At 37.8% G+C, this 25,716-nt stretch overlaps 1 protein-coding gene across 4 annotated transcripts in view; it reads right to left on the bottom strand.

Moving 5' to 3' along the window:
* BLOC1S5 (biogenesis of lysosomal organelles complex 1 subunit 5) overlaps positions 1-25,716 on the bottom strand; it is a 77,605-nt gene that overhangs the window by 21,533 nt on the left and 30,356 nt on the right. The window contains exon 5 of one of the 4 annotated variants that reach the window (XM_007173922.2): positions 13,092-16,888. The exons of 2 other annotated variants lie outside the window; for them this stretch is intronic. In XM_007173922.2, coding sequence (XP_007173984.2) covers positions 16,694-16,888 — 195 coding nt within the window. In that variant the 3' untranslated portion in view covers positions 13,092-16,693. Of the gene's footprint in view, positions 1-13,091; positions 16,889-25,716 lie in introns of those variants that run through there. One more of the 4 variants, XM_007173923.3, reaches the window with a different exon arrangement.

Here is a 25,716-nt window from a genome sequence, read left to right as displayed (position 1 = left end):
TTAGAGAAATATGTCAAACACTTTGACTTGATGTATCTGAATGAAAAGACACTAAATCAATACCTAAGCTTCCAGGCAGGGAGAAGATTTATGAAACCCAAACAAGCCAGCCTGAAAACAGTCTATGTTTCTGGGACAAACTTCCGGAGACAGCTTCTATAACCTCCCTGAGTAATTACAGTGTCTCAAGTTTCTCTTCATTCTGACTGTCCCTCCCAGTGACACTTGCACACAATATATTACACCTTTTATTTAGTAGGGAGGGTATGTCAACACAAAGTCAAATATTCAGATGAAATTCAAAGCAGGCAGTCTCCTGGAAGTTTCTAAAGAGTTTTACAACTGGGATCCTACATTGGCATCCCAATGACTGTGCCTAATTTTGTCTCAGGACACGAAGAAAACCTATGTGTGCATCCCTGATGAAATAATTTGTTGCAAAGTTTTCCTTCATATGAAAATTCCAGAAGGCAGTGTCTAAATCTTCATCTTAATCGCTCCTTTTTGCCATGAACATCATTAGGCTACCTGGGCGATGCCTGGATGGTTAAGGGTCACAGAGAAGATGGCTCTTATTACGAATATTTACCAACCCATATTTAAGATAAAGGAGCCGCAGGGTTTAAAAAGCTCTCACACTACTATAAAACATGTAGCCTCATTCTTTCTAGAAAGTATAAATTTCTTGTCCAGAAGAGTCTGAAACAGAAGTCTCAAATTCTCTTTAGGAGTAAAAGGAAACAATGTCATAAAATAAGTATAGTTCCAGAAACTGCAGGTCATCTCTAGGATGGTTCCCATAAATAGACAAAAAAGGAACCCATGGCCATCCTCTCACAAGTACAGGGGTCCCAAAGCAAAGATAAACAACTCACCCAGCCAGAGCCCCTCTCAGCAACGCCAAGTGGGTAGTAATTCATTTCTGCTGGTCACTGGGTTCCAGTGAAGGAAACTGAAATGTCATACCTTCATTCACAACACTGTCTCATGGAATTATTTTTTCCGGATTCCTTGGGAAGTTAAAGTATTTGAGAAGAATATCAGGAACTGTTGTTTCAGCCTGTTTTGTGAGTAGATAATCGCTTTCCAACTCCATTATTGCAGGAAATGATGTGTATGGCATTGTTCCTAGTGGGGGGAGCATTGTGTTTTAGCCAGACCCGTACATGCTTATTAAACAAAACAAAAGCGTGCAGCCTAAGTCACTTCGCTGAACTCAGACTTTTTGAATCTGGTCTCTAGATAAGAGCCTGGCCCCAGACAACCTACCCACATACCAATAACATTCTTTTGAAAGGGTGTAAGGAAAACTTGTTTTGAAAAATTTCACCAATACTACTAAAGGTGGCAAATGAATAACTCCAATAAATTAAGTGCTATCAAAATGGGTTCAGCAGAGACCTATTTGAAAGGCTTGATTTTTCTCTCATTTGGGTCTGAATCAAAGACCAGCCTGGGAACTAGAAGTAAAACACATTTCATCCTGAGAAGTACCTTTGAGTCCATGGAATATATTTGCTGGTTTCCCTGAAATGTGACATCACTTGTGGTACCAGCTGTATGGGTGAGCCATCTAAGTGTTTAGAAAACTAGTATTTCTTTGGCTTTAATATGTATTTTAGGATCATAGAAAGCAGTCTGATCTTGCTAAGTGCTCCAAGAAGAGAGAGCTGCTATGGACTTCTCTTTCAGAAGCTTAAGCTACTTATGATCATGACCTATCAACCTTTTTATGGGTGGATTACAGAGAGTAAATTCCTAAATGGACATCTAGGATCGACGGTGATGATAATACAACTGTTATAAAAGCAAATATTAAATACAGCACTTATATGTCAGGCTCTGTTTAAAACATATGACATAAGTTAACTAATTTAATCCTCAGAACAAACTAGGTAGGTTTTGGTACTTTTACTACACATAGTTTACAGACGAGGATAGAGAGGCACAAAGAGGTTAGGTAACTTGCCCATGGTCACCTAGTTAATAAGTAGCAGAGGTGGAATTTGAACTCGCAGTGAACACTCTTACCCCTCAACTATCCCACCTCTGGGAACCTCTGGTGGTTCTCAGACACTTCTGTCCGATTCAGTTATGATACAATGATCTTGTCTCCTCTTCATAGAGATTATTATTTGGATGGTTTGTTAATGAAATGAGAAGTACCAAACATTTTCTGGTTAGAGTCTAAATATTTTTAATAGAAACACCATAGTTCTATTATAATTCAACTTTAGTTTCCAGTAGTTTCTGTAGAGAGATTTTATTTTTCCCTGGAATGGTATGCTGCAGTGCTATATATGATACTTCAATAAAGAGGAAACTATTTCTATGGAATGTCTAACGCCTAGCATTGTCATTCAAAAGCTTAAGGATCTTTAAATGATTTTTTAAAATTCATTACTAAATGTAGAATTGAGTTTAAGAAATACCTCAGTTCTTTCATATTATACCTTAAAAAAATCAGGTGTAAAGAAATACAGGTTCAAAGACTATAGCATATCTATCCATCCATCCATCCATCCATTCAATGAATAAGTCCCACATGCCAGGTACTGGGAATATAGAATGGATAAGGCAGACAAGGTTCCTGCCTTCATGGGCTTATGTTCTAGTCAGGGGAACATTAAATACCAATGGGAGGGTGCTATTTAAGACCTGAGTGGTCAGGGAAGGCCTCTCGGAGGAGGGAGCGTTTGAACAGAGAGCTAAGGAAAGAGAGGGAGGGAATCTCGGTGGGATCTGAGGGAAGAGCATGTCAGGCAAAGGCTCCCAGGTGGAAATGAGCTCAGGTGTGTTTGAAGATCAGCAAGAAAGCCAGCGTGGCCAGATGGAACTAAGCGAGGTGTACGGGGAGGGAGATGAAACGTGACATCAACAGGACCTCACAGGCCATGCGAAGGGGTTTGGATTTTATTGAGCGGGAGGGGGTGTCATTAGAGGGTTTAAGTCGGTGAATGACAAGATCTGGTCCGTGCTTTCTAAAGGATCCATGGCTGCTGCGTGGAAAATGGATTGGGTGGGGCTGGGGGAAGCAAGAGGATGAGCAAGGAGACTGGGTAAGAAGCGGCGGTGCAGGGAGAACACCGCAGTGGCTGAGACCAGAATTGCAGGCGTGGAGGTGGTAAGAATTGGTGGTTAGACCGGGGATAATGAAGGCAGAGCCAACTTGCTAACTGATGGACTGGATGTGGGGCGTGGGGTGAGAACTGATGCCTGGATTTTGACCCAAGCAACTGGATAAATAGTGGTGCTGTACACAGAGCTGGGAAGACTGGGGGAGCAGGTCTGAGAGGAAGGGGCGGCAAGGTCTCTTCAGACACCGAAGTCTGATGTATGTTCTAGAGACCTAAGTGGAGGTGCTAATCGGGCAGCTGAATATATGAGGGCGAAAGTCAGGGCTGGAGATATAAACTGGGGCGTCGATAAAATCATGGGACGGGCTGTAGGGAAGAGAACAGGTTGGAAATCCGTGAGGCACAGCAACAATCAGAGCCTGGAAGAAGAGGAGGCCCACAGAGGGGAGAAAGCAAAGCAGGACTGTGTGGCCGTCAGGAACCCAGGTGAAGAAAGCGTCTCTAGAAGGAGGGAGGGATCAACTGTGTCAACTGCTGATAGAGTAACATGAACCGAGGACCAAGCATTGGAGTTGGCTTGATGGAGGTTCCTGGTGACCTTGGTAAGAGGGGCTTCAGTGGAGGAGAGGTACTGAAGGCAGGGCTGGGCTGGGCTCAGGGGAGAATACAAGGTAAGGTAAGTTCTTTCCAGGCATTCTGCTATAAATGTGAGCAGATGGGATGCAGCAGCAGCGAAAGGGTAAATGTGGAGCCTGGCGGATGGGGGGCGTCTTGGGTTTAGGAGGCAGTTCTAACATGCTTGTAATATGTTTAATGATTTTGCATAATCTTTAAGTTTTTATTTTTTCATCTTCTACAAAATGGAAATAAAACTAGTTTAACTGATTATAACTAATGTTTGAAACATGCATTTTTCTTCTGTACACATTTAATCAAAGTTTTGTTTTGTTTTGTGTTTGTTTAAGATACGATGGGCACCTACACTTGGCTCAGCCAGTCCGCTGGCCACAGCAACTATGCATATTGCCTCTTACTTTTCACTTGCTGTAGCCTTGAGTTTTCCTTTTCCGAACACTTACAAAGGAACTTGTCCTTTTCTTTACTAAAATTGAATCTAGGTGGGCAATGGAAACGAATCCTCCACCTGGAGAGAGGAAACCAGACCTCACAGGTAGGTCACCCGCCTCCCCCGTGGGGCTCTCTCCCCTCTCCCTCTGTCACCACCAAACATATTTGAGACTGGGGGTCAGCTCCTTCCTTAATTCCCTCCACACAGCGGAGATCATGTTGGAACATTAAAAAAAAAAAAAAAGGGTTTCACTAAAGACTGGGGGCCACAAAATGGAAACACTCACAAAATATTACCAGATAATCTGGTTTATAAAGCATAACTCACTCATCTTTGGCCCAGGCCCTCCTACAAAGACTCCCTGACTACCTCCGTATGAGGCAGAGGTCATCTGTAACCCCTACCCACTAAGGCTGCTATCAAGTGTGTCTAGACTTCAGAAATTCCAGATGAGCAGTGAGGGGAGGGGACAGGAGTGGGGGAGAGAGGTTTCCACACCCGCCTGGTCCTCTCTAAGAATCACCACTTTTTCCGGTGATTAACATTAGGAATGTCCACACATTCCAGGACTCAAGTGTGGTCTTACTCTGTGTCCCTAATGAAATACCTCCATGAGATGATAAGAGAATAAACCCAGAATCGATACAAGAGATACACACAAACACGTGTATCCGATACAGACGAGAGGAAGGCGTTTTGTCCTCCTCTTCGGCGTGCAGACACCAGTGGGACCCGGCACCTCCAGCAGCACCGACTCACTTCGTAGTAACCCATGTCTGGGATGGCGGGATGAGTTCAGGCAGGAAAGAAGGGAAGGAAAGAAATGAAAATAAACCCTGGGGGCTGCTCCCCCAGTCCCCTGTCACCTCTCCAGCCCCAGTGGAAGCCTATGGGCAGCAACCTCACAGCCAACTGGTCGGCTCACAGAACGTCCCACCTTAAGAGGACCAGGGACAAAATGCCATGGGAGCTCACTGAATCTGCAAATGGAGATTCCTTTTATCCGGTGGTGAGTTTAAAGAACTATCACCGTCACCTAAGTATGTTAAAAATTGTGTGTGTGTGTGTGTGTGTGTGTGTGTGTGTGTGGTGGTGGTGGTGAGGGATGCTTCTCTTCTCTCATCTATTTCCTATTCTCAACAAACCATTTAAAAAACTTGAAAATCTCTTTAGCACCAGATAAGAAACAGTGATACTTCATTGGGAAGTGGGATGGAGAACTTTCTGTTTCAAGGCAGTAAGTGTAACAACAGCAAGGAAAGCAGACTGGAGGGAGGCTGGAACTGGGGATGAGGGAGGATTCGGCCTCTACCAAAGAAGCCTCCCTTCAGGAGTGAAGGGATTCTTCCACCCCCGTTCCTACCCGGCAATACTGCTTCCAGAGCTACAGTCCAGCTCCCACAAGTTGAAACTCTAAATACATCTCAAAAAAAAAAAGGCCTTCAATATAGTGGCTGATTACTAGCTTACATCACTGGTCCTGCTGCTGATACTATAATATTTGGAGACGCAACAGTCTTTGTGGCTAGAAAAGCCTAATCACTATGTACATCGTTTCTATCTGAAGATTCATTCCCAAACAGATATATATTTGGCAATTGGGAGTCACTGTTTTTTCCAAAAGATGTCAACCTTCTACTTTCACAGTATATAGTTTATCTTAAAAGCTTTCCTGAGAGAAATAGCAAATATTATAAGCTAGGTGACAGACCAGAAACCTGATGGTGTAGACTAAAAATAATAGAACATGTTCATCTAGTCTTTATTCAGCCACTGTGAAACACAAATGTAACAAAAATAGCAAGGGTAATTCAAACCTCACTTAATCAAACTCATTACTAGCCTTATACTATGGAGAGAACTTTTTTTTTTTTTTTAACACACAGCACATGTTCTAAGCATGGGATAGAGAACAGCACAAAACACATTCTTTGTCCTTGAACAATTTAATATTCTGGGAAAGGAAATGGGAAATCCTTAAATAGGTTTAGCTGCCTAATAAAAGCCCATAGTATTTTCTCACTAATGTATAAAAGCAAAATATTTATCTAAAAGATAAAGATGTCTTTTTGATATCTTAACATCTTTTGGTCTTCCTAATAGTGATGCTGTTCTCAAAAGCAAAAAAATTCAGTCACTTGGGCTACCAATTATGATTATATATAAAAAGGCAACAGGGCTGATTATCTAAATTTTGTTGTCATAAGAAATATAAACAGTGCATAGACATACCTATATATGGATGTTAAAAATTCCCACAATCTTAAATTCCAAACTGAGATCTTCATCGCTATCCCTGCCCTGTCTAGACTAGGAATTGCTATTTTCAGCCACATTCTCAAAAACCCACGTGCAGGGTAGCAATTTCCGCTATCAGTCACACATCTGAGTCTATACAGCAACCTTCCTGTCACACTGTCATTGTGCCACAGTCTCATTAACCTACAGGATATGCACAAATTAATAAAGTTGGAAGTAATGTGAAAATTGTCTAAGTGATGTTAAGTCTCTGTAAATTTAACGATGAAAAGCATAACTGAAACTTAGGTCTTTTGACTCTCAAACAAGTGCACTTTACAATTTCCAGTCTTATCTGATATTTTCAACACCAAAGAAATCTAGCAATTATTGTATGAACTTGCCAGTATTTTCATTTGTGTTTTTGATAAACAAGGGCAGAAACTGAGCTTTATGCATTTTTTAAAAATCCCTACAATTTACCTAGGAATACAAAGTGGCTGGACCACAGGTGCTTCATAAATGCTTACTGAACTAAACTGAACCAGATATTTTGCCATTCTTCTCACTCTCCAAATCCTACAGAATTCAAGTTTTATCTTTATTACTAATGATTCTCTGATTATAACTTACAAAGATAGTTCCTACTAGGAATTTGCTTATTTTAATCATAAACTGTTTTCTTGGTAGAGCATGGTCTTTGATATAATACCGTGTAATACTATTGTCCTGGTTTTTCTATTTCGTTATTACATGTGCAAAACTGATCATAAATTCCATTAAGATGGAGTGCTATTATTGACTATAGTTCTCTTGGAATACAATCCAGACACAGCACAATGCTTCAATGAATAAATGTGTATTAAATTCTACTTTGGCTTCCATACTTGGTGGGAAAAAGGTACCCTGACAACTGGCTCTTTAATTCCTACTATTATTTTCCACCAATTACCATATTTTTGTCTCTAAACATTAATTTAGAAGTTATAAAACTATAATTTGGAGGAAAGAACCAAGGGTTTTTTCCAAATCCATTTAAAAACATTATGGGGAATGCTCTGTTTCTTGACTTGATTTTGGCTACACAAGATGTAACCTAATGAATTGTGTACTATTCTACACTTCAATATAAAGTCCAAAGCCTCACCAGGGGGTTTTACTGTACTTTTACTGCTAATAATACCTTCACATCAATAATATAATTTAAAAATCTATATGTATGAAACATGAAGAAAGTTAGGAAAAAATACAATTCTCAAAAGTACTCTTAACCCTCCAGGGATACTATATATATGCTTTCTTAAATTTTGACATTTTTGCTCAGGATATAACTCAAATTCATTATTTCTTACACATCTTTGTTCATTGATGGTATGCACCCATCTACACAAAACTGCTTAGATAGTGGGGAAAAAAAAAATCTGTTATCACAGTGACACCTGCTGGTTTTTAGCTACAAATTTTAGATCCCGAGTAAAAAACAAATTCTTTAGCGTCAACATTTTTCTTAGTAAAATTAAATATTTTTTCCATCTTAATAAATTATTTATTTGACATATAATTAATTTTAAAACAAATTTATTCAATATACAATGGACCGCATAAGGTTTGTGTGTGTGTATGATCACAACCTCACTGTAATTTTATCAACTATTTTTCTAAAAAAGATACATCTCCAAAAAAGCTGCTTAAGCATTTCAGAGTACATGAAATTAAAAAAAAAAAAAAAAAAAAAGATTTAACTTATGGCCTTCTATTCAGATTCTCTACAAATTCTGTTTTAAGGGACTCATTATAGTAGCCTTAAAAATATTTACAAAATTGTCTCTTTGAAGAATTGTAATTTAAAAAATATGGACGATTTCATAAGTCAAGAATTTGATCTAGAATTCTTTTCTTGTGATAAGAACTTTAAGATCCGCTCTTAGTACTTTTCAAATATACAATACAGTATTGTTAACTACAGTCACCATGCTGTACATTACATCCCTAGAACTTATAACTGAAATTTTGTATCCTTTGACCCCCCGCAACCCATTTTACCCACCCCCTACTCCTGCCGCTGGCAATCACCAATCTGTTCTGTTTCTATGAGGTTTTTGTTTGTTTTAGGTTCTAAATAGAAGTGAGATCATTTAGCATTTCTCTTTCTCTGATTTCACTTAGCATAATGCCTTCAAGGTCTGTCCATGTTGTTGGAAGTGGCAGGGTTTCCTTCTTTCTCGTGGCTGAGTAATATTCCATTGTGTGTGTATATATACACACGTCACATCTTCTTTATCCATTCATCCACTGATGGACACTTAGGTTGTTTCCATGTCTTGGCTATTGTAAATAATGCTGCAATGAACATGGGGGTGCAGATGATCTCTTCCAGATAGTGACTGTTTCTTTCGGATATATACTCAGAAGTGAAACTGCTCGATCATATGGCAGTTATAGTTTTAATTTTTTTGAGGAACCTCCACGATGTTTTCCATAGTGGCTACACCAATACAATCCCACCAACAGTGTATGAGGGTTCCTTTTTCTCTACATCCTCACCAGTACTTGCTATCTCTTTTCTTTTTGATGACAGTCATCCCAACAGGGGTGAGGTGATATATCATCATGGTTTTGATTTGCATTTCCCTGATGATTAGTGATGTTGAGCATGTTTCATGTACCTGTTGGCCATTTGTTTACCTCCCTTGGAAAAGTGTCTATTCAGTTATACAAGTTCCTTATATTTTTGGATATTAACCCCTCATCACATACATAATTTGCAAATATTTTCTTCCACTCTGCAGGTTACCTTTTCATTTTGTTGATGTTTCCTTTGCTGTGCAGAAGCTTTTTATTTGCTATAGTCCCACTTGATTATTTTTGCTTTTGTTGCCTTTGCTTTTGGTTTCATATCCAAAAAATCACTGCTAAGACGAATGTCAAGGAGCTCACCCCCTATGTTTTCTTCTACTAGTTTTATGGTGTAAGATGGAGATGTCATTTCAACCTTTCCATGTGGCTGTCCACTTTTCCAACACCATTTATTATAGAAACTGTCCTTTCCCCACTGTATATTCTTGGCTCCTCTGTCATAAATTAACTGACCATATACATATGAGTTTATTTCTGGGCTCTGTTCCATTGGTCTATGTGTCTGTTTTTATGCCAATACCATACTGTTTTGATTACTGTAGCTTAGTAATATAGTCTGAAATCAGGAAGCACCTCCAGCTTTGTTCTTCTTTCTCAAGATTGCTTTGGCTATTTGGGCTCTTTTGTGGTTCCAAACTTCAGGATTGTTTATTTCTGTGAAAAATGCCATTGAAATTTTGATAGGGATTTCACTAAATCTGTAGATTGCTTTGGGTAGTATGAACATGTTAACAATATTAATCCTTCCAATCCATGAGCATGAAATATCTTCCATTTATTTGCTTCTTTAATATCTTTCATCAATATCTTGTAGTTTTTGGTGTACAAATCTTTCACCTCTTTAAATTTATTTCTAGGTATTTTACTCTTTTTGATGCAATTGTAAATGAGATTGTTTTCTTAATTTCTCTTTTCAATTGTTCATTGTTAGTGAATAGAAACACAGCAGGTCCTTGTATACTGATTTTGAATCCTGCAAGTTTACTGAATTTATTAGTTGTAAGTTTCTGAGGTGGAGTCTATGATAAACAATATCACAGAAGTAAAACTCTATTTGCAGATGACACTGACTTCTCTTATAGTCAAAAGTTTCACTCATAAATAATACCTCTATGGAGACTGGAAGTGTTCAGATTGAAAGTCTATGTGTGCCAGAAGCAAAAAAGAGAATTCACAATGTATATTGGAGGCATTTGTGATTCCTCCAGATTTTCATGAAACCTTGGGTTTAATACCACAAATCTACTTCTATCTACATACTCATATAATAGGGACCTGGGACGTTTTCACAAACGATATACAACGTCCTAAAAAGAAAAAAAAAAAAAGAAATCCAAAATGAAATATTCAGATAAGAGTTACACAGGTTCAAAGTGAGACTGCTATACTCTTATTTGCTTTTATTAGCTCATGAATAGTAAAAAGAATCCAATAGAAGTAATGGAAACAATCAAATTAGCTCACAGATAATAATAAGAAAACACAAAATAGAAAATATTGAATATTAGGCACAATGATTGAAAGAAAAGGTACCATCCTTTATACTAGAATATGGACAAGGTCTTTTGGGAGGGAAATTTGAATATAATAAAATCAACATATACCTAACATACCTTTCTGTACAGAGGAATCTCCACTAGCTACTGAACACCAAAAATGCTAGAAAAAAATTTTAACTGTATTTATTTTTACTTTATTATTTTTTTCTTATTGGAGTATAACTGCTTTACAATGTTGTGTTAGTTAACTGTATTTTTTATTCATGGCCAAGTTTATCGCAAATTAATGAAAACAACTGAAGGGAGAATGGGAAAAAGTGAAATTCTATAGGATAATTTGGCTCTGGAACTGATAACTGTCCTAAGTCCCCATCCCTGTGGCCTAGAAGAACCCCCGTTTTAAGGACCCGTGCCTGCATGGGGGCAGAAATCACGGCCTGGGACTGCGTTAGTCTGCTTGGGCCACCATAACAAAATACCACAGATGGGGTAGCTTACACAAAAGAAATTTATCTTCTCACAGTTCTGGAGGTAAGAAGTCCAAGATCAAGGTGCTGGAAAATTCTATCCTGTTGAGGCCTCTCCTGGTTTGCCGATGGCCACCTTTTCTGCTGTGACCATATGATCTTTTCTCTGTGCGCACGTGGAGAAAGGGTGCTCTGCTGTCTCTTCCTCTTCTTATAAGGACACCGGTGCTATCAGATCAGGGCCCCACCCTTCTGACCCCATTCAACGTTAATTACCTCCTCATTGGCCTTGTCTCCAAATACAGTCACACTGGGGGTTAGGACTTCAACCTATGAATCTTGGGGGACACAGTTCAGCTCACAACAGGGACTGAGCTGGACTGCAGTACAATTGGCGAATCCCCAAAGGGCACCACTCTCAGTGAGTGAACTAGGAAAACACCTAAAGTTTCCCTTCTTTATTCCAAGTAGAGCTGTGAAGGATGAAAAAAATCTCTAGGAATGTCTTTTCACAGCCTGACACTGGCATACATTTGAGGAAGAAATTCATACTGCCTGTGAGTAAGTGTCTGTGAGCACACACACACTGAGTGACAGGGAGGGAGTGGCGGGAAACTCAAGGTGAAAACTGACTTTGAAGTGGTCCAGGGTTAGAGGGCCATAAGAAACAAAATGGAGGTGCTAGGAAAAAACCCCAAAAACCCCAAAACACAAAACATACCAAAAATTTCCGAAAATAAAGTTCAAAGGAATGTAAACTCACAATGAAAATTCACTGATCACATCAGAAAACAAGTCACCATAAACTTGTTTCAGACAAAACAACAAACAACTAACTGTAGATTCAGATTCACAAAAAAGGAGAAAAATACAGAAATCATCATATGCAGAATGCAAAATAAGTACAAGAACATTTAATATGTTCAAAGAAAAGAAAAAGAGGGAGTAATGGAACTATCCCAAATGACCAAGGAAGTTTGAAAAAGAACCAAACAACACTTTTGGAAATGAAAAAAATATACCCATAATTAAAAACTTGACAGGTTAAATAGGTTAAAGACAGTGACGAGACAGAATTAGTGGACTGGACAACAGATTTAAACAAATCATCCAGAATTCAACACATAGAGACAATGAGATAGAAAATACGAAACGGAGATAAAGCAATATGGAGAACAGAGGGAGATGGGAACACTTAAGTCTAATTTGATCTCCTAAAGGAGAGAATCCAAAGAATGTAAAGGTACAATATTCAAAGAGGTAAAAGTTGAGAATTTCTCATAATTCATGAAAGGCACTAATTCTCAGATTCAAGAAGCTCAGTGAATCTGAATAGATTAATGAAAAGAAATTCACAGTAGACATGTTGCAGTATAATGACATTTGATTGTAGAATGCCAAAGATAAAGAACTTAAACATAACCTGAAAGAGAAGACAGATTATCTACAAAGGAATACTGATCAGACTGACAAGTGTCATACTGGAAGCAAGATGACAGTGGAACAATATCTTTAAATACTGAGAGAAAATAACTGTCATCTAGAATTGTATACCCAGATAACTTTCAAGGATAATAAGCAAATACTGACTGTAAAAAATAACTATTTTTGGAGTTAAACTGAGATAAAACTAAAATTCTAGACACTTATAAGTTAAGGGGAAGCAATCACTTTGTTCAGAAGTCTACTGTTCAAATAAGAGTAAAGACATAAACTTTAGATTCTGTTAACTATGCAAACTAAATTTCACGGTAAGCACTAAAAAGATAAAAATTGAGTTTTACCTTTCAAACTAGTAGAGGAAAATTAATTGTAAAACAAAACAAAACAAAACAAAACTCAGTGTGGAAAAAGAAAAGAAAAAAACCCCAAAGGCAGTGAGGAAACAAAATGGTGGGACAAAAAGCACAGTAAGATGGTACAGCAAGCCCCCTACATGTGAACAAGTTCCGTTCTGAGAGCGCATTTGTGAGTCCAATTTGTTTGTAAGTCTGACAAAGTTAGCCTAGGTACCCAATTAACACAATCGGCTATATAGTACTGTACTGTAATAGGTTTACAATACTTTTCACACAAATAATACATAAAAAACAAACACAAAAAATAAAGAAAACATTTTTAATCTCACAGTACAGTACCTTGAAAAGTACAGTAGTACAGTACAACAGCTGGGATACTGGGGCTGGCATCGAGTGAACAGGCAAGAAGAGTTACTGACTGGAGGAGGGAGAGGAGGTGGGAGATGGTAGAGGTGAAGGATCGTCAACAACAGGAGACGGAGGGCAAGCTGCAATTTCACTCACGCCTGATGTTGATGGCACAGGCTCTGGTTCCTTGCTGGATTCAATTCTATCTACCCTCTTGTAAAAACGATCCAGTGATGTCCGGGTAGGAGCTCTTTTTTTTTGTCGTCACAGATGACACGGTAGCACTGGATCGCATTCTGAATGGCTGCTGCAACCCTCAAGTACCATTCTACGTTCGGGTCCTGTGCTCAAAAACTAACAGTGCCTCCTCAAATAAAGACAATCCCCTTGTCACTTCCTGTGTCGTGAATCTCTTCTGTTCTTCAGTTACTTCTTCTTCCTCTTGTCTCTCTTCCTCTCTGTCCTTTCTCTGGGCCTCCAATTCTGTCAGGTCTTTATTAGTAAGCTCCTCGTGTTGCACAGCAAGGTGTTCAATGTATGAAAGACACGTGAACTAGCTTATGTGATTGGACAGGCGAATGCAGGTTCACATCTTTGAAAATTCCCAACTTGAAGGTTCATATCTAGCGGACTTACTGTATAAATAAGTCCTAATATATTAGTAATTTCAACAAATGTAAATGGATTAAAGTCTCCAGTTAAAAGATAATTAGATAGAAAGAAAAAAAATCTAGTTAGTTTTTAAGGGGCACATGAAAACATGATATAAAGGTCCAACAGAAGAATAAAGAAATATATACCCTACAAATTATTAACCAGCTGGTGTGGCCTGTATAAATCTCTCTTTTAGAAACACAGATTTTAAAGCAATATAAACTGATACAAAAACATTACTAGAAATAGAGGCTGTGACTACAAATATAAGATTCAATTCTAAACTTGGAAGATATAAACAATTCTAAACTTGTATGTACCTAATAACAAAGCTTCAAAATATATGAAATAAAAACTGACAGAATTACAGGGAGAAATCAGAAAATCCACTAGAGTAGGAAATTTTAACACATCTCAGAATCTGGAAGATCAAGTAGAAGAAAAAAACAACAGTAAAACAGAGACAATTTAACCACCACAAGTAACAAGTTTGGTCTAATGAACACCCAACAGTTGGAAAATATGCATACTTTTAAGCACTAACACAACATTTACAAAAACTTAGCATATTTTCGGTCAGATGGCAAATCTCAACAAATTTTAACATCTCAAGTCTTATATGAATCTATTCTTGGACCACAATCCAATGAAAGCAGAAATCAATAATAAGAACAGAACTCAAAAATCTACGTTAGGAAATGGAAAAAAAAAATCCACATATATAAGTCAAAAAAGAAATCATGATGAAAAATAAAAAATACTTATAATTTAAAAACAAATATTTCTATAGCACTTTAAGTTGACAAACATTATTTCGTTTATCATTAGAAACTAATCCTGTGAGGCACACAGAATCCATATTCTCTCTGCTTGACAGCACAACAGCAGAAATGCTGTATGTTATGTAACGACTAAAGCTACTTTTTATATATAAATAAAACACATATCAAAAGTGATTTAAAAACTGGGAAATATAAGTGAAAGTGTTCACTACTAAAAATATTAAAGGGAAAGAAAAGCAACCCTCTCTTTTAGAAGCTATACTGAACAGCTAAGAAAGTCACAAAGAAAGAATTTAGTATCAATGTTTAAAGCTCAAAAAGTCCATTAAATCATTTTGGTTTAAGAAGTCTCTTAGATCCTTCTATAGTATATACAAACTCATATGGTAAAGTATTTATTATTCATATGAGATGAACAAACACTGTCAGAAATCTTTGCACAAGTTGAGGAACCATTCCTGCTCACACACAGGCCTGACCTCCTGGTTCCAGCATCTGTTCAATGGTGCATTGGCAATTAATGGCTCTCCCAAAACTGCCTATGGTACAAAAGGAATTTTCATTTAAGGTTCCCCTCCCTTTTCATGTGTGGGATATTTTGGGAAGTATGTTTTCTTTTTCCATCCACTGAAAGAGAATTAAGAAAATTCCAACATGCCTGAATGTCAGCAAGTGCTCTTTTTCGTCCAGGTACCAGAGGATGATGGATGAACCTGTCAAGCCTACAGTAGCGGACAGAGGGAGTTGGCAGAAGTTCAGTGTTACTGAAAGAAATCTCAAATACTTATTTCATCTCCTCTATTAACTTTAATCACATTTTCAACATGCAGCCAAGAATGAAGCTTTGACAGCAAGCCATAAATTTACACAAGCAAGCATTGTCACTTTTCTGCAGTAGCAACACTGAGATAACACAAGAGTTGAGTATCTTCTTTCTTGTGCCTTTCTTTACTGAAGAGCAATAAAAAAAAAGACCTGAAAGATTTATCCATACCTCAAATTCATTTGCCATAAATCTCTTAAAATTATTGCATTTAATTCTGCTTGGTTTATGACAAATAAACAATCAACTTAGTTCCTCAATTAGATTGTTAAATGCAGATTTTTAAAGATCACAGTGATGACAGAACTGGTATATGTTTCATCTTAATACACCTGCTTATGAGAACAGACATTAAACACTAAAAAGGATTTACATTTAACATGGATCATTTGCCATGTGGGCAAATACTTCTGGTTTACTCAGAGCCAGAATCTTTATATGGTTCCAGAGGGACGCCTTGGCAGATTTTGCTGATTACTCATTAAACAGTTGAAACATGTATAGACATTATTTATCTTACAGAGCTTACCCACAGCAAAACACATGTAAAAATGAGGTAAATCTGTGGGCAAGATTATGGTTCTTGGAAAGGTTAAAAGTCAACTCTATTTTTGGTAAGCTTTTCCTTGTGAGCACATTTTAAGAGCTGAAAATATGAAGTGCTGGACGGCCACAAACTTAACAAGCGTGTCTTGTCATCCAGGGAAACACGGCATTACTCTGCCACGCAAAATCTGCAACTTCTCCCAACAGGCCATTCAGAGACCAACGTGGCTCTCTTTGAAGGGCAGAGACAAAGTTTTGACTCTCTCCAGTGTGGTCTCCGCTCCCAGGACAGTTGTTTCTCAGGGCATGACTCCCGGAGTAACACTGCACACATTCCTCCAAGAGCCAGGGAGGCTCCGACAGGCAGCCGCTGTATCGGCCTTCTGAGCCACAATAATAAAGTGACATTAACCCTGCGTAAGAATGAATTAAATCACTTTTCTAAGAAGTCTGTATTTACAGTTCTCCGAGTTAATCAATGGAAACTAAGACCAATCCTCATTAACAAAGCGCATGTTTATACCATTTTCCTCCTACTTCTCCCCATTTACAGATATAGGCAGATACAGGACTTAAAACTGGGAAGATGTGGCATTCTTCTTCTAGGAAACAGCTAAGACTCCGGTAGCAGTTTCTTTTTTCTGCAGAAGAGTGCCACTGAATACACTGCTAATAAACTTGAGGCAGAGGCTAAGCGGTTTGGTGGGAGCGGTTTCTGAGGGGAAGTTAATGTTTTCTCATCAGTTTGTCACTCTTATGGTTCAAGTTCTCCGAAGGCTGGACATTTTGCCAGGCCCTTCTCCATCTCGGCGTATTGTTCTTTAAGCCTCTCCATGGCTTTTCTGTGCTCTTCGTCCACTTCAGCCTGTTTGCTGTGTTGTTCTTTCATGAAATCCTCCCACTGCATTATATGCTGTTTCTCACTAGCTATTAAATGGTCATTATGCATCTGAGAAAAGAAAATTTGAAAGTCATGGGACATTTTGCAGACAATTATTTTTCTGTGCAGAGACAAAAATAACTACCTCTTGATATTTGCTCACTACAGTGTAACAATCGGCTTATAAGTCACAATGACAAAACTGCTTTCTAGTTTTAATGTCCAACAAGAACATGACATATTAGAAACATCTAAGGCTTCTCTTACTATGCCCAAACATGGGCATTCACATTTCTGAAATTTCAAAAATGTCTAGTATTTTAAATGACAGAACCAAACATAATCCAGGTAAATTTTCATACCTCTATTTCTCCTCAAATTCCATTTAATCACATATAATTTAAAAATTAAGTTTAAAGAATACATGCCAAAAGAATTGTTACTTTAAGAAATTAAAATGCATGTCTCACATAAAATATTTTTTGGACACATTAAAAGAATCACAGATTATTAATCAATGGAAGAGAACTTAAGAACTCTCTCTTGGTTCAGTTCCAAAACTTAAAGCAAATAAACAGCAAAAGCATGTGTCAAATATCTAAGTTCATCTTGAGATGTCCCTTAATATTTCTATATGAGGACAAATTTTTTCTTTTGAGTAACACAACAATAAAGATGAAACAATATATAAAGTAAAAGGCATAAATTTAATATAATTTAAATTATTATCTTTGAATATGTATTGGGTTGGCCAAAAAGTTCGTTCGGATTTTCCCATAACATCTTACAGAAAAATCTGAATGAACCTTTTGGCCAACCCACAAAGAGCTAAATACAAAAAGAAAGTATAAAAAAAACTTTATATCTCTGCCTCAGTATTCTACATATGTGTCTAGAAGTTGTGCCACAGACTAAGTCCTGTTAAAAAAAAATAAGCACTGTGACAGATGCAAACTATCAAAACCTACAAAGCACCCAAAGGCTTACTAATCCCACAGCTCTAATGAAAACAGGAGGACACCTGGTTACTCAGAATACTGGTAACTCAGATGCTGAGAGAGCTATCAGGAAAAAGATGGAAGCCGTGTTTTCCTGCCACCCATAATGCCGCCCATTATCTTCTCTCTCATCTGGGCCATGATGAGAAGCAAGGTGGAGAAGCCATGGTGCTCTAAGTATCCATGAAAGGTGTATTTCTGCTAGTTGTTTTGTATATCTTATCTACTTCTGAGGTTACAGGATTCTCATTTTACAGATGAAGAAATTAAGGCTTAAGAACACTAAATTTACTTCTCCATGGTCACTGAGCTACTACATTGTAGACTCAAACTTAGGACTTGCTAACACCCAAACCTATGGCTTTTCTATCATGAAGTGCAAATCAGATCTTTCCAGGGAAGTTTTACATAGATGGCTAAAGGTCTTCTGCAAGACAAAAATCACTATTGCAAGAGTTTTTTTCTGCCAGTCTGATCTAAAGTTCCTCAGCACCAAGGCGAGAGGTTAGAAGTGAATGTGAAGTTTCAGTTATAGTGAAACATTCCCCTAAAATATGTCCCGCAGACCCATGTGATCTGAGCAGGCAGTACAGTGGTGGGGAGAGAGGGTTAGGATGGGGTTTGCTGATCCAGTAAGTTTGGGAAACAGGTTAAACAAAATTCAAAACATTTCTTAACCTTTCAGCCTCATGGACAGTAATTCTTCAAAAGATGAATAAAACATGAAGAGTTCATTAAATTCTTTTCATGGAACTTTTACAAAACTATTATATTTTAAGAGAAAAGTCATAGAGAAGAAAAATGCAAATAAATTTCATCAAAATGATACCTTGCTTTGGCTGAAACTTGATTTCTAGTAAGTACAGAGGACACTAACCCTGCATGCTCAGAAGCTGTTAACAGATTAGTCTTTTCTTCTTAACTGAAGCACTGTCATTAGCCCGGCTGACCCTGTGATCCGGGCCATGAGGCAACAGCCCAGGTTCTCCTTCCCACCAGGCAGCATGCTGCCATACAGCTCAACAGAGGAAAATGAAGATTTGGGAAGTGGATAAACCTGGCTTCAAATTCTGGTTCACCTGTTACCAGTTGCATGACTCTGGCCACGTTAAACTTTAATTTTAAAATGAGGAAAAGAGTATTTACATTCATAAATAAATCTGTATCATGTCAAGTTCCTAGCTCAGTGACTACAGTGCTTAATAGAAGGTAAGCATTATTATACAGACATGAGCAATGCATCTAGAAGGCAGATCAAACCACTTTTTAATCCTCTTCAATTTAGGGTTTTAAATCTTTAATTTTAATAATCTGATTTTAGCAATAGATTTTTATAATTCAAACAATACAAGGCAACTCGAATAAAAGTAGTAGTTCTCCCCTCCCAGTCCCATACTCAATTCAATCTTCCTGGATGATTCCACTATTTACCACTTGGCTGTGAGAGAAGACTTTAATTAAGATATTGCCAAAGACCAGTATCTCCATTTTGCAGCTTCAGAATATTATTACCGAAGACATACACATCCAAGCAGCTTTTCCAGATGACCTATCACTTCTTGGCCTCCTAGTCCAGGCGAAGAGAAGCTGAATACTAACAATTCCCTAACCGAGCGGAAAAGAAGTTCTGCAGACTTGTGGTTCCTTGGATAGCGGAGGGAATGATTGGGAGTGTGGGATTAGCAGATGCAAACGTGTGTGTGTGTGTGTGTGTGTGTGTGTGTGTGTGTGTGTGTGTGTGTGTGTGTGTGTGTGTGTGTGTGTGTGTGTGTGTAGAGAGAGAGTGTGTGTGAGAGAGAGAGAGAGAGAGAGAGAGAGAGAGAGGGAGGGAGAGAGAGAGAGAGGGAGGGAGGAACACCAAGGTCCTGTATAGCACAGGGAACTATATTCAATATGCTGTGAAACCACAGTGGAAAAGAATATGGAAAAGAAGATATATATATGTATAACTGAATCACTTTGCTTAAGCAGAAATTAAACACAACATTGTAAATCAACTATACCTCAATAAAATTTTTAAAAAAAGGTCTGGAAGTCACTCTTATCTATCCTTTCTTAGTCTCCCACCTTTAATAACAATAACTGCTTTGCAATCTTGCATTCTCCACAACAATCAGTAAAGAAAAAAAGGGAGGGGTAGCTTGTGTATTCCTGTACTGACAACACTGTAATCTTTACCTATAAACAAAAGTCAGCTACCAGAAAATAACATCTACCTGAAACTTAGTTGAGAACTTCATGGTAAGAACTTTAAGTGGTCAAAAAAAAAAAACAAAAACGCACATGCACGCACACACACACACACACACCCCAGCCCAAAATGACAACATAACACAAAGTCCATTTAAAAATACTGCAGTATTCATGAAAAACTCTTCTGATTCTGAATTTATTTGCCCTACCTTACACACAATTCTAACCAGGTTAGTTAACTGTTTTCCAAAGCTATACCATATTAAAAGTCAAATTAAAGAAAATGCTGATAAGTGAGATAGAAAGAAATGATAGGCATCAGCCTTACAAAAAAGAAGACAGATACAGAAACTTAGAAACAGACAGTATCTGAGGGCATTTGAAATAGAGAAACATTTTTTTCTCTCTAATTCCCTGAGGACATCACCATTTTCACCATAGCGTAAAATTTTACATTCTCAGTAATTCCTAAAGAATTCTCTATGAATTCCTAATTCATAAAGAAAATTAACTTGTAACATTTAATAAACTTTTTATAAAAACCAGAAAAGTGTGGAATATACTGTTAAAGATTTCCATCCAAAATAGTTAAAGTGATAAAAGTACTATATGCTTCAAGATAAAAATCTCAGCTTTGTGGCTGACCTGGCTATATGCAATGATTCGTGTTCTAAGACTTCTAGACACATGAGGTTTTATTGTATATAACAGCAGAAAAATCCCAAGTTAGCTATATCTCACATATCATCACCCAGGAGCAAGTTAAAAACTATTCTAAGCCAACAGGAGTGAAGGTTACCTCAGGGCATATCTATTCAAAATGTCAGGAAATGCAGTCTGGGCAGTGGTAACCTCACCAGAACAGAACAACAAGGAGCTGAACTGCTCCTTGATCTGAAGCAGCAAAGACGCCACCTCCTCATGAACCGAGCCCATCCTAAGGGCAGCATGCCTCCAGTTCACGCAGAGCAAGTTATAAACGCCAAAGATTTGGCCTAACATGTCAATGAGTCTGTTTACAACTAAAAAGAACTCTCAGAAATAAGGAACAATCTTTTATAGACAGTGAGCTAACTGCAGACCGTCATCGCCTGTGCACAGTAATTCGGCTTTCACGTTTAATATAGGGGGCTTCTACGTCAGATTTAGTCTGAAAGAAGGACTCCTCTACAGTTGAAATGCGTTTGAAAACTAATGATCATATCTAACTATTCGTTATGTGCAACAGATTCACACAAGACTAACAGAAGGAACACAACATAGTAATGGAACTACTTACCATTTAAAGCTTAAAATTACCTGTAATAGGTAATTACGGTTAGCAGTTAAATTTCTAGCAGCTACCAAAAGAGTACATACTAAATTATACGTTTAAAACTTGATGTTCGGGCTTCCCTGGTGGCGCAGTGGTTGAGAATCCGCCTGCCAATGCAGGGGACACGGGTTCGAGCCCTGGTCTGGGAGGATCCCACGTGCCGTGGAGCAACTAGGCCCGTGAGCCACAATTGCTGAGCCTGCGCATCTGGAGCCTGTGCTCCGCAGCGGGAGAGGCCGCGATGGTGAGAGGCCCGCGCACCGCGATGAAGAGTGGCCCCCGCTTGCCACAACTAGAGAAAGCCCTCGCACAGAAACGAAGACCCAACACAGCCATAAATAAATAAATAAATAAATATTAAAAAAAAAAAAAAAACTTGATGTTCATGGTGGTGGCAGTAATTAGGGTCTTTGGTGAGCAATTTGCAAAACTCTATCAAAATAGAAAGTATAAATACTTAAGGCTCAGTAATTCCTCTTATATTAGCATTTCCCCTTAATTTTTATTAAAGAAGTATCACAGATCTTAGAAACAAATTCAAATACAAGAATATAAAGGGACAGTCCCCCCTCAACATACACATACAAATCCTTTCCCTTGTTTCCTTTTTCCTAGTATTATTACTAGTTTGATGGGTACACTTACGCTTTTTCCTTTGTTCATACAAACCTATTTACTTAATTACAACAAAATGTAGTCATACGACACATGATGGTCTGCAGCTTTCTTTTTTCAATAGCGATACAATATGTACTAATGGCATACCAACAGCACGAGGGTGGGAGAGCTCTGCCCTGGGTGCAGGCAACAAGGGGGTGCACTGTCTGAACAGAATTTAAACCAATGACACACACAACTGAAAGACTGGTTTTTATTATCACCAGGTGCTGGCAATACTGAGTAATGTCAGTGATAAAATACTCTTAACCCCCAAATCCTTCTTTGGTCTGAGTTCTAAACAATTATTGAGGTTACTGTTGAAGTTTAGTAATATATAAGTTTCAAATTAACACACTTTCATTGTTTATCCTTTAATAAACCTTGAAGTTAATTTAAAGGACTTCCAGTTACAGAGCCAGTCCTGAACAAAGTGAGTCAGCTACACACGTTCATTTCCAAAAGTAAATTCCTAACAGTTCAGAACCATGTCAGCTTTCTTTAGATGCTCAGCCCCTCTAATCCCTGAATTACTAAATGTCCTTGCATTTAAAAAATGATCCAGGACTTCCCCAGTGGCACAGTGGTTAAGAGTCCACCTGCCAATGCAGGCGACACAGGTTCAATCCCTGGTCTGGGAAGATCCCACATGCCAAGGAGCAACTAAGCCCGTGAGCCACAACTACTGAGCCCACACGCCACAACTACTGAAGCCAGCGCGCCTAGAGCTCGGCTCCGCAACAAGAGAAGCGACCACAATGAGAAGCCCACGCACTGCAACGAAGAGTAGCCCCCGCTCACCGCAACTAGAGAAAGCCCACACGCAGCAATGAAGACACAACACAGTCAAAAAATAAAATTAAAAAAAATAAAATAAAATAAAAAATGATCCAGCAGAGCAACTGCAGAAATAAAACCTGAATTAGTTCAAATCTATCATTCTATGTTACTTTTTTTTTTTTTACTTAAATTTGTATGTTTCACTCTGTAGTTAAAATTTTTATACTGTGGGCACACTGGGAGCCACTAAAATGGTTTCCAAAGAAATAAAGATAGTATTACAATTTCTAGAATTCATTGTGAAATGTGACTTTTATGAATCTCTTCCAGACTTATTCTTATGTTTAATACTTTCCCAAAAGACATATCTGTGTATTTTATCACAATATAAATAATTCAAATCAAGTTCCAGAGGTTTCTTCCTAAATGAAATCAATTGCATACTCAAAGAAGTGGATACATTTGTTTTCCCAAGATAAAAAAGAAAATGCTAACTTTAAAAGAAAATAAAGAGAAAGTTTATTAATGAGCTATAACTGTGTACCAAAAATAATTAGCTGTAATGGTTTTTGTCTCTTTCTACAACAGAGAAAGAAATAGTAATAATAACCCAGCTTACTTATGTCCCATTGGAGGTACATCTGAAGAGAAGTCAATCCTGAAGGCAAACTGTGTCTAGCACCAGGTCTATAAATGAACTCATGGATACATAATAAAAACACATTTTTGCACGCATTAATCTAAGTCGGTAATTCTCAGTGGGGGGTGATTTTGGGGCTCCTGTCCCCCAGGTTTTTGGTTATCACAACCCAGTTGGGGGGGGGGTGATACTGGCATCTAGTGGGTCGAGGCCAAGGATGCTGCTAATAAACACCCTACAGCATGCAGGGCAGACTCCACAGCGAAGATTTACCTGCTCCAAAATGTCAACAGTGCAGAGGCTGAAAAACCCTGGTCTAAGGGAAAACTCTGAATAAAGCAACTAATGTCTAAAAGGTTCTTTGGAACATCTGTCAGCAATACGTGTGCCTTTAATTTTACATATGCCTTACACAGATAAATGAAAAAGTATTTACTTCAATAAGAAGTATCAGAATAACAACTGCCAGTAATTATTTTAAATATTCAGAATATTATGTACAGTCATCCGTGGTATCCGTGGGGTTTTTGGTTCCAGGACCACCCCCCCACTATGGATACCAAAATCCATGGATGCTCAAGTCCCTTATAAAAATGGTGCAGTATTTGCATATAACCTGTACATCCTCCCATATACATTAAATCATCTCTAGATTACTTATAATGCCTAATACATATAAATGCTATATAAATACAGTGTAAGTGCTATGGAAACAGCTGCCAGCATGTGGCAAATTCAAGTTTTGCTTTTTGGAACTTTCTGAAATTTAAAAAATATACATTTTAAATATTTTGGTTGAATCTGCGGATGCAGAACCAGTGGATGCAGGGGGCCGATTGTACTGATCCATTACCCTGCATTTTCAAACTCTACCAAGAAAAAATGTATAAACCATGCTATCTCATTGCTCTCATAAAAAAAAAAATCATACAGAGGGAAAACTGAATTTAATAAATATCTGTGGACAAGATGAATCAAAGGATTCATGTTTACTTTATTATTATCTCTAGTCTGGTTGAAAAGAACTTCAATAGCTGATGCCTGTGCGTGAACCTAAGTTTAAACCAGTGAGATATTAATCAGCTCATCATCTGCCTTTGACAGCTTATTTAAGTCAGTGAAGTTTATAAGCCAATTGTATTTTCATTTCACTACTCTTATTGCTAGTGCCCAATATGCAACTTGTATTAGTTACCAGTTTTTAAGACATATGTCAAATAACTGGGGAATGTGCATTTATTGTTCTTCTGAATGTACTTTTAGATATCAATTGTGGGAAATGTGATTTGGATGAATGACGTTTATCATAACTTACTTCCCACAGAATTCCACAAATTGTCTTGACATAAAAGAATGATTAATGGCAATAGTCTATTTTATTCCATTACTACCCCCATCTTTCTTTGTTCTGAGAGCCATTCAAATATACAAAATGTAGCCAATAGAATAACCGAGGCAACAATTAACATTAGATTGTAAAACGCAGCTAGAGGTCAATTTTGCTTTGTACATATTTGCTAGATGAGAAATTAAACTTTACCTCTTTGTCTTACATATATGTAGTCTGAAACCTCTGCCACACGAAGTTTTGGCAAAATCAGACATGGCAGTTAAAAAAAAAAAAAAGACCTTAAAGATCCATATTTCAAATGTTCTGCTAACTAGATAAGCACTAATAAAAGAAATAAAGACTACATTTCAATATATTCTAAAATACTGATTTTTAATGTGTATTCCATTAAAAAAATAGTTCAATAACATTCTCTGAGATAGTACCTATAAGAAATATATTTAAGACCAAAATACCCCAAGGGCTTTATTATTTCTTGAGGCCTTTTTTTTTTAAACCAAGGGACAGTATCTTTCAATTTAGAAAATCAAGTGCTTCACCAACCCTACAGACCACAGCAGGGCTCTTATCCAGAGTGATTGCCTGCATCTTAAACAAACGATAGAGGTGGTGGGGAAAAAAAGCCACCTGACATTTGGAAAGTAAAGCTATTTCACATAAATTATATAACACAATATATCAGGTAAGTAGAACATCAATCTATCAGGTAAGTAGAACAAGTATTTGCTTTGAAGCTCAAGGACTTGTCCAAGGGCATACAGTTAGCTAATAAAGGCAAGTACCAGAAATAGAAGACACCAGGTATTTTTTACCCAATCTGGTAATTTTCCTACTTACATACAGTTAATACACCAAACATGAAAAAAGTTCAAAGTGACAAGAGGAACCATCTATCCCAATTATAATTTAATGTTAGGTTAGTTCTGCTTAAGAATGACAGGGATTGCCATTTTATCAGAATCA

The sequence above is a fragment of the Balaenoptera acutorostrata genome, chromosome 10 (genome assembly GCF_949987535.1).
Source record: "Balaenoptera acutorostrata chromosome 10, mBalAcu1.1, whole genome shotgun sequence".
NCBI classification, from domain to species: domain Eukaryota; kingdom Metazoa; phylum Chordata; class Mammalia; order Artiodactyla; family Balaenopteridae; genus Balaenoptera; species Balaenoptera acutorostrata.
This window is presented reverse-complemented; position numbering and strand designations above follow the sequence as displayed.